Here is a 9,521-nt window from a genome sequence, read left to right on the forward strand (position 1 = left end):
GGCTGATATTAAGGTGTAATAAACTCACACATCATCAATGATAATTATCCTCGCATTTTCAAATGGTTAGTTGCAAGGAGGTAAACCTAAATAAAGTTCAGCTATCATATAGTTTAAAAGGGAGAAAGGTTCTATGTCTAAAAGATTAATTTGTTGTGGTCTAAAGCAGAAAATCAACCTCAGGGAGGAAGCAAAACGCGTAGGTTGCCAGCTGGAGTTTAGTGCTTAAAGGCAACTAAGCAGAAGAGGCAAAGAGCAAAATTAAAAGGATAAATGAACTTAATTTATACAACCCCTTTGATCTAATAAAACCAAAAATGAGTTTGGTCATCATATAGTTGTTAGATTAAGAAGAAATAATAAAATTTGAGGTGTGTGGAGGCAGAAGCATGTTTTGTGGGTTTAGGCTGCAAGAGGGACTGGTGCGCTTCACAAAATAAGAGGGATCTTGAAGAAAGACAATTATTTGGAAATATGTAAGAGATATTCCAACCAATATTTTATGACCTGCAAACTTAAGAATATCTGGGTCTCACAAATTGACAATTACACTGATTTTTAGAAACATGACTACTTGTTTTAGACAGGACATGTTAGAGCGGGGTAAAAATCACATGAAATATTATCTTTACCAATACTGGTTGCAACCGTAGATCTACTACTAATTTCCTGACGAAGAAATCACGTCCTTTAACTTCACTTGTTTTACAATAGTTGCTCAAATCCTTCTGCAATCAATCTGAAAGCAGAACAGTCCAGCTGACTTCCCCATCAAACACCCACAGCCAAAAGAGCCTCTCCTTAAACACAAAACTGCTGCTGCTGATTCAGGTGTTTTGAAAACACAGAGACAGCATCGCTTCCCGCCTAGTGCACACTCCCGTCAGCTGATCCGCCGAAACCCCAACAACAAAATCTGCTGCAGTCACGACAACAAACTGTTCAAACGCTCCCAATGGAAAACCCTGCAGTGAATTGGAACGCAGTTGCAACACCTAACAACACAATCGACGTGGGGAAGCAATCACATCCTCCTCGTCATCGTCCAGTTCTGGGTATTGCTGCAGCAGGGGGAAGTTACTTCAATAATATCTATTTACACACTTTAGAACAGAGTAAGAGATCTATTCCTTTAGTTTTCAGATTTAAAGACATGGTATTAGCTGTGTGGGTCAACATGAGTGTAGAGATTAGTAGTAAAAGTATTAGCTCACACTAAACAGGGTTAAATAGTGACAGCCGGATTAAGTCACTAGAGTACTTCTATTTTTTACTGAGGCTGTGAGTCCATAGGAGCTGTCACATGGGAATGCCTGAACTGTCACTTAGTAAACTGTCTAATAGTTGACTGTTAAGGAAAATGTTACAACAGAAGGATTTCAGTCTTGATGTTTCTTTACCTGGAGGTGTGTTCATAGCTGGACACAAGAACATCTGGAGGCTGGACACGCATAGCTCGTTCACAGTTCCCATAGCTTCAGAGAGGGATTCTGTATCAGCGTGTGAAGTCTCGGTTCTTCGACAGGTCGCTCGGTTCAGGGGAAAAGGGAAGTTCAGAAAACCACGAATCCTTGCTGCGACTGTTGACAGTCACTCCTTGTCAAAGAGAGACTCCCAGCTGTTTCCCTGAGTCGATTTTGCTTCACTTAATCCCCCAAGACAGATGACTTCTTTGCTTTCCCTGGCAAAGAATGGAAATCTCTCTCACTCACCAACTTTCTCTTCCCCTTTGATTTGAAATGTGCGACTTGCCAGGATGCTGAAATCACTTTGTTTTTTTTTTTCCTCTTCCCCCTTTTTTTACATGCTGTTCTCTCAGCCTCCCTCTTCTCTCTCCTCGCTGTCACTGCCTGGGATACTGAAACCAGATTGAAAAAGTGAACAGAAATCCATGCAGGACCTTTATTATGAAGGGCCAGCACCTAGCCAAAGCAAGTTCTGATTTTCCAGGCTTCTAGCAGCAGCGGTTCCTCTTATTTTCTTGCTATATGCACCTCTAAAAAGATAAATTAAATAAACCAAGTTGATCACTCACTTTTAAAACAATAAACAATGCTTATAATCACTTAATAATTTTAAGAGTTTACCTTCACTCTTGAATGCATTCTTCTCTCAACTTATCCCATTTTGTCAATCATGCTTCTTCCAACTGCAACCCGGCTCCTGTCTCTGTCTAGGTGGCCACTAATGAACTCAGTCGGTAGGACATGAGTGCAACATTGGTTTTTTCCCTTTTTCATCGCCAGAGGCCCAAATGCTTCACCCTGACACTTGCACCAACTGAAATGTCTGTGTGGCTACTTTAAATGCTTGCAGCTGCATATCCCTCAGAGGAAATGCACACAGTGGAGTCAGCACTAAAGCACATTGTAATTTTTTTCTTTATGCATCTTTCCAGCTTAAACTTCTAAAGAGACTCTAAGAATTCCTTGTGCAGACAGATATAGACAGCTTATCCTAAACTTGATTTAAAACATCAAGCCGGAATCGAAATGACCTTTCAAAAGTATTTAAAAACATTTAAGGTCTTCACTTTATTTTACAAGAACACAAACAACAGAATCTGGAGAGTGTGATGTGAATTTTAATTTATTCCCTTTTATTCTGATACCGCTAAAGAACTAATTTATTGTAAACATTTGTCACTTTGTTATTGACCAGAGTTAGCCATTGTGTAATTCAATCTCAGTTAAGATGCAGGGATTCTGTGAAGGCGTCACAAGATTGTCTGAGAAAGACCAAGGATCACATCAGACAGACCTTAAATAAAGCTATGAGACAGCAAGGCCCGGTCATACCCCTAAGCTTAACTGAATGGTAAGGATTAAATAACTGAAAGTCACTCCGTGGCCCTGGAGGAACTACAGAGGTCCACAGCTCAGGAGCAAGAACCTTTTTTTTCCTTTTTTTTTTTTAGCAAGGAAGTCTTATTAACTCTCATTTAAACTCTACCTAAAAATAAATCAAACATGAAAACCTATGTTTGGTTTAAAAAACAAAACGGAAAACAATTATCGCACATCACCTCGTCCACACCGTGGTGGCAGGATCAAGATGCGGAGATGCTTATCTACAGAAAGAACAGTGAAGCAGGCCAACAAATGAATCGAAATAAATAAGATAAATAACAAGATAAACATAAAGGAAAATGATTTTGAACCCTTAAAAGTCGACACTGCTGTGGGGCTTCATCTTCCAACAGTAAAAAAGAAAACAATATCAATATGGATCAGAATCTATGCATGTAAGAAAAGTCCAATCAAAGCCTACCTAAAGTTTAAAGCCTCAAATCCTTTAGTTTCAGATCACACATTATGCTGCACTTTATGTTGGTAAGTAACAGAAAATCCTGATAAAGAATATTGAAGGCTGTGATTGTACTGTGGTATAAATAGGTTTTGCAGGGCTCTTTTTTGTAGTAACCATAGCTATTTCTAATTAAGGTGGTGAGCTGTTGTTTACATACAAAAAAAGAAATAAAAAAATCCTAAAACTGAATCTAAACACTTGCAGCTAATTGTTGATGCTTTCTTCCTGGTTTATTTTCAGTTAAAGGGATCAAAGCAACATGCATTACAGGTAATAATGAGTACAGATTGAACTCTACAGATGTGGCTCGATGCGGTCACTAGTGATTCACAAGCAGCTGAACTGTGAAAAATAAATTATCACAAAATAAGTGCGTTGTCCTGCATGATTACAAATATGTGGAGGCCACACAAAGCCTCACAGCAGCTTCTTGGTGCAGCCCATGCCACCAAGTGGACAAAACGTGCAACTCAACAACAGTGTTCAGTAAAGGAAGGACCAACAATGTTTTTGCAGTTTAGAATCCAGCCCTTCCTCTGGTCTAATAATAATATGGGCTGGATGTGAAAGAATGATCCATGCTCTCTTTGTAGTCTGTCTCCTAGCGATTCTTCAGGGGGGAGGTGAGCTCTCCCCACAGTACAATTCACTGATCTGTGTTGGAGGAGCTCCCACACATCACCCAAATGCTAACACCACCCAGAGTGACTAACAACTGGCTGAAGGAGTCTGAATCAGCCCTGCTTATGATGCATTTAACTGAACATGCACAACACGGATGATAAACATTGCACATGTTCACTAAATGGCTACTGGAATGTGATCAAAGTCCCTGCTTTTTTCACATCAGCTGTTTGTGCTCCTTTCCTACAGTGGAGTTTATTTTAGGAAACAGAGGAACTCTATTTGAATCTGGTTCAGTTTTTCATCTCAGGATATAAATGTAATTTATTTTTAGAGTTTTATTTGACCTGAATGTGGAAGATTTGAGATTTGCCTGAGCTTTGAAGCTTGAATCTTTTGCAAACATCAGAAGTAGAGCACTTTGCAAAAGTGAACTTATTCACATTTCATCACAAACAGCCTTAAACTTCAGGGTATTCTACATGGGGTTTATTGTGAAGGGCCAAAGCAAAGTCCTGTTTATTTATGAAATAATTAAAAGCAAAATGTAACTGTACTTTGTAAACGAAGATGCTCTGAGAGAATTACACTCAAATGTACATTATTTAGTCTGCATGCAAAATGTTATATGTACAGAAAAATGACCTAAACCACTCTAACAAGAAAATAAATTGGGGTTATCAGCTGAGGGGATACTCTTCATTAGCAGGGACAAGAGCTAGTTTTAATGGGTGTTCCACCACTTTTCCATACTTTGAAGCTGAATGTTTAGTGGGTTATTCAAAAGTTTTATTTTGCACTAAGCAAATTAAAGCTCTGCTTGTCTGTCTGGGCCTCCACTTGTTTTCAGTTTTGTCGACTAATTAAATAGTCGAGTAACGTTAACTGGAGTGTAGAGACTCTTAAACATGCTATTAGCAAACACAGCAACTCACTTAGAGCAGTAACTATTTAAAAATAGTTAAAAACATATAAACCCTTTCTATTTAAGACATAAAAAAATGTTTTCGTCTCTCAATATGCTCTATCCAGAACTCCACAAGTGGAAAAGTTTAAGTTTTCAATTCATAAAAAAATCTTCTTTAAGGAACCTTTGGCAATTTGCAAAATGATGCCCTATGTTTTCAGCCTCTAACAAGTTCTTGGTTTTTACTTGAATCAATCTTCCCAACAACTTTAACCACTACCTTATCCTTTCTGAAAAAGCATTCCCGCTAAACCAGGCTGATTTAGTGAGTTTTTTTGATCTCCCATTGCATTACTTTCTCTCAAAAATATACATTTAAAATATAATGTATTATTTTCCTTATTTTTTTTCCTACTTTACTTTGTGTTTATCTTCTGCAGTAAACAGTGATAACAGGATAGGAGCAGAGGTCACTACATGTCACCCAGTCAACCCTTTTGCAGATGAAGATCAAACATAGACGGGCAAATAGATGACACCCATAACCACATTTACCACACCTACCTGCAACTGCAGAGCACCGCGCCTATGAACAGATGCACCATTTCCTTTGTATAGGAAACCAGGCTGAACTGACAGGTGCAGGTAAGATGGAAAAATGCAGAGAGAAGATAAAACCTTTTCGACACCCTGCAGCTGAAAGCCTTTGAAGTGAGCGTTGCGAACAGAGCCGCACCCCAATGGACTCAGAGGGGGTGAGGGCCAAAGCACCACATCAGCAGAGCAGAGTTTGAGAAAAGGATACAAACACAATGCATTCCTTAAAACACTCATTATTAGCATAAAGTTTGTATAAATTATACGGAAAATTATAAGACTTGACAGTAGTATACTTTCCTATAAAAAGACAGCAGTGATGACATGACTTGCTATTATTTGTGTATTTCGCCGTCACAAGCTGCCAGTTTGACAGGCACATTCAGCGTGGTTATGTCCCTTCGCCTTCACCTCACACTTTGGTTTGTCATTCTTTAACTGTTATCTCATGCTCGGCCAATGGAAAATACCTAAAAACTTTATCTTTTCTATAACATGGAGGAAAAAAATGCATTATCTGAAATGGGTCTATTAGATTCCTTAAAATGAACAAAAAAAAAAGCATAAAAAAAAAGATATCGTTGTTGACTCCTTCCTGATAACATCTCATCTAAAGAAATCCTGCAATTAGGCCACACTGGAAGAGGGTCTATTTTGAGAAGCGCCAAAGCTCAGTGAAACTCTAAATAGGTAAATAATTGAGATGATGCTCAATCACAGCCTTCGCTGAGCCATCCTCTCCTGTGTCCCTCTCAGAAAATGAAGTCAGGACTTGAATTTCCAGTAAAACATCAGGGACAGCATCAGTGAAGGTTGGGTCACCCTGTGATGCATGTGGATGATCTCAGCATGAGTTCATCAGAGCAGAGACACAACTTTTAAGCAGTTCCCAGCATCCTGTCAGAGCTGCAGAATGATGCTCAATAATTCAGCATGCAGATCTTTTTATGTCTCACTGCTGGCTGTGCATTCCAGAGGCCACCTGTTTAAAAGGAGGCTTCCCTCTGGGTTTATTACAGTAGATAAACAAACGCACTGCTGATAAGGGTTTAAATACGCATCACGCATGGCTTTGGGAGCTGTGGCACCGCATATCACGCACATATTTGTCAGAAACACGCATTAGGATCTAAAAAAAAGAGTGAAAGACTAACCGTGACTCTCCCCCTCCATCCCTGCTGGTCCTGATGCTGCCGGGGAAGCCTTCCTCCTGCCTCCTTTGCTCCGTTACCTCCTTCCAGCCTCGCACGTCTCGCTGCTGTCCTCCCTCACTCCGCTCCACTGCTGCACCAAGATGCGCGTTTTTTTTTTTTTGGTTTATTTCACTTCTGGGCTTGTTGCTGTTAGATTTGTCGAGCTTCCTTCTTGTTTCCAGACTAAGATGTGTTTCTGCCGCTGGCGGATGCTCGTTAATACGCCTCCTCAGCCGGGAGGAACCGGACCCCATGCGGGGCCCCTCCCGCACCAGCTGTGATGTCACGCTTTAACTCAATTCAACTTTGCTCAATAGCACTTTTGAACAAATAAACTGGAAGTTGATTTGGCTGCTCCTTAAAAAATATAACAAACAATAAAGTAAGAGAAATTTCTTATAAAATTATTCATAATGTTTATCCTGTTACAGCATTTTTGATAAAAAAGATATTAATGGAATTGAACCCACTTTTTGTAAAAAATAATGAAGAAATGCTTATTAATCTTTTTTTGGGATTGTAATTATACCAAAATATTCTGGAGAGATATGTCTTAAAATTAATTTAACAGATAAAGATTTTTTGTTTGGGATGGAGACAGTGGCGGTTCTAGACCAAATGTACCAGGGGGCCAGGAGGGGGCCAGCGCATTTCATGGGGGCACAGAAAAGCATGAAATAAAAAAAAATAAATAAATAACACGGCAAGGGATTCAGATATATTAAGAGAGCTGCATGAAGTGAAATTTCTATTCAATTAGGTTTAATAAAAATTCAATTACTAATTAAGTCAATATATATTCAGTTTTCAGGAATTTTATTTTTTACTTAATTTAGGTTGAAATTACCGTTTTGTTTTTTTTTTCTAATAAAATCTGAATTAGAACTCAAGAAAAAACTGACAAATTCAGCTATAAAAATGTGATTTTTTTTTTTTTCCATTTTGAAAAAAACATTTAGCAGATGAAGACTGGGATCCTATCTCAATACCACTGAATTTATCACCCCATTGTTTTTAAATGATTAGTAAAACAGAATTTGCAACCATGTCTGTTCCAACACATATCATCTTTATAGTTTCTTTTAGCATGATGTCTTCAGTACAGCGGCCATAACAGGGGTCAGGACATGATCTAGAGGGGCACTGGCCCCTGTTGGCCCCTGTTTAGAGCCGCCCATGGATGGAGAAATGTAACTTGTCAAAACAGAATTTTTCTATTATTTTTTTTATTATTATTATTTATGGTAAATATCATATTCGCACCTCCAAATATTTACAACAAAATCTAATTTCCAGATTTTATTATCTTCTATTAATATCTATATAGAATCCTTAAAATTTAGTTCAAATGTTAAAGCCATGCATATTATAACTGCCCTTAAAGAATTATAAACCTCGAGGATAGATTTGATTTTGACATTTTAAAATAATTGTTCTGTTCTGTAAAGCCCTTTGTAGTTGTATGTTTGTAATTATAAATGTTCTATATTGTTCATGTATGGGTTTTTTTTGCAATAAAGAAAAAAAAACACCTAACATCATAAAAGATCATATTTCATGTGTTGGATGCATTTTTGATTACATACAAATAAATTAACTTCTTTTCTTTTTTCATAAATTATATGTTTATTAATTTGGGCAAAAGGATGTTGGGGGGGATTGATTTTTATATTGTTGCCTTAAATATATATTTCTGTACACAACTATTAAGATTTGACATAGGCTTTGTTTTGTTTACTTTCCTTTGTGTGCAAAAAAACCCAAAACAAAAACAATTTAATCAGTAAAACCTATTACATTGCAAATTAGTTACACTCAGGCTCAGATACTAAATACCTTTATTTTCCAATTTACGCACACTGGATAAGGGAAAAACAAACAAAAAAAAACTACTTTTTATCTGTGTGTGTGTGTGTATATATATATATATATATATATATATATATATATATATATATATATATATATATATATATATATATATATATATATATAATTTGAAGTGACTGCACAAAAACTAGAAAAACTGACCTAATTTGATAGTTTTTTTAAATGTAATGTTAGATTAAACCTGCTCGAGTTTCAGGAATTTTTAAGGATTTATGTTAAGATATTGCATTTAAATGTGTTTACAATGGAAACAGATGGATTACGAGCTAAAATCATTTTCCACAACCCTTAGAGAGAGCTTGAACAAAAAGAGAGACAGGCGGTCCAACTTCACACTCAACAGGATCTTGGTGTTGGTTGATTTTGTTTTATTTTCTATATTGATTTTTCTTATGTTCTTTTTTCCCCCCATTAATCTTAGTGCATTTAATTGGTGTTTGGTTTTCTGCTATAGTGCAGCAATTTAGTCCTGTGATGTTTTTTAAAGTGCTGACTGTGTTTTTGGTTAAACATGAGATTCCTTGGAGATAGAAATAAGCTGTTATCCTCCAGATGATCATGTAGTTATCAAATCAAATATTAAAGGTTTATGACTCCAGTTGGTGTATAAGTACAGGTCAATAGCTTTTAAAGTAGTTTCCTTTAGAGCAAATATTTCACGCATGTTGGTATTTTTGTTAACCTGTTAATGACAACATACAATTATATTTGGTCATTTTATTTTTGGTCCTCCATAATCACTGCACTTAATGACACGATTTTGTGTTGTTCCAGAAGAACGGATTTAGACCAATCAAAGTATTGATTTTAATACTATAAATAAAAATATGGTTACAGTAATGCAAGTCAAACTGTTGCAGCACTGTAATTCAAAATAACAGTAAACAGATTAGTCATTTGTTAATGTAAGAATTTCAACAATTTGAAAATGATTTAAATGCTGAAAATGTTTTACAGAAATCTCGCTTTTGCTTTTCAAAATGTGCAATTTCACGTGCTTG

General features: G+C 36.9%; 1 protein-coding gene across 2 annotated transcripts in view; it reads right to left on the bottom strand.

Moving 5' to 3' along the window:
• The window catches only part of cyth1a (cytohesin 1a), a 48,305-nt gene extending 41,596 nt beyond the window's left edge, over nucleotides 1-6,709 (bottom strand). Inside the window, exon 1 of one of the 2 annotated variants that reach the window (XM_038277432.1) lies at nucleotides 6,592-6,709. In XM_038277432.1, coding sequence (XP_038133360.1) covers nucleotides 6,592-6,610 — 19 coding nt within the window. In that variant the 5' untranslated portion in view covers nucleotides 6,611-6,709. Of the gene's footprint in view, nucleotides 1-1,400; nucleotides 1,678-6,591 lie in introns of those variants that run through there. The other variant, XM_038277430.1, reaches the window with a different exon arrangement.
• Nucleotides 6,710-9,521: the final 2,812 nt, after the last annotated feature.

The sequence above is a fragment of the Cyprinodon tularosa genome, unplaced genomic scaffold (assembly GCF_016077235.1).
Source record: "Cyprinodon tularosa strain WSP-4 unplaced genomic scaffold, ASM1607723v1 ctg131, whole genome shotgun sequence".
NCBI lineage: Eukaryota > Metazoa > Chordata > Actinopteri > Cyprinodontiformes > Cyprinodontidae > Cyprinodon > Cyprinodon tularosa.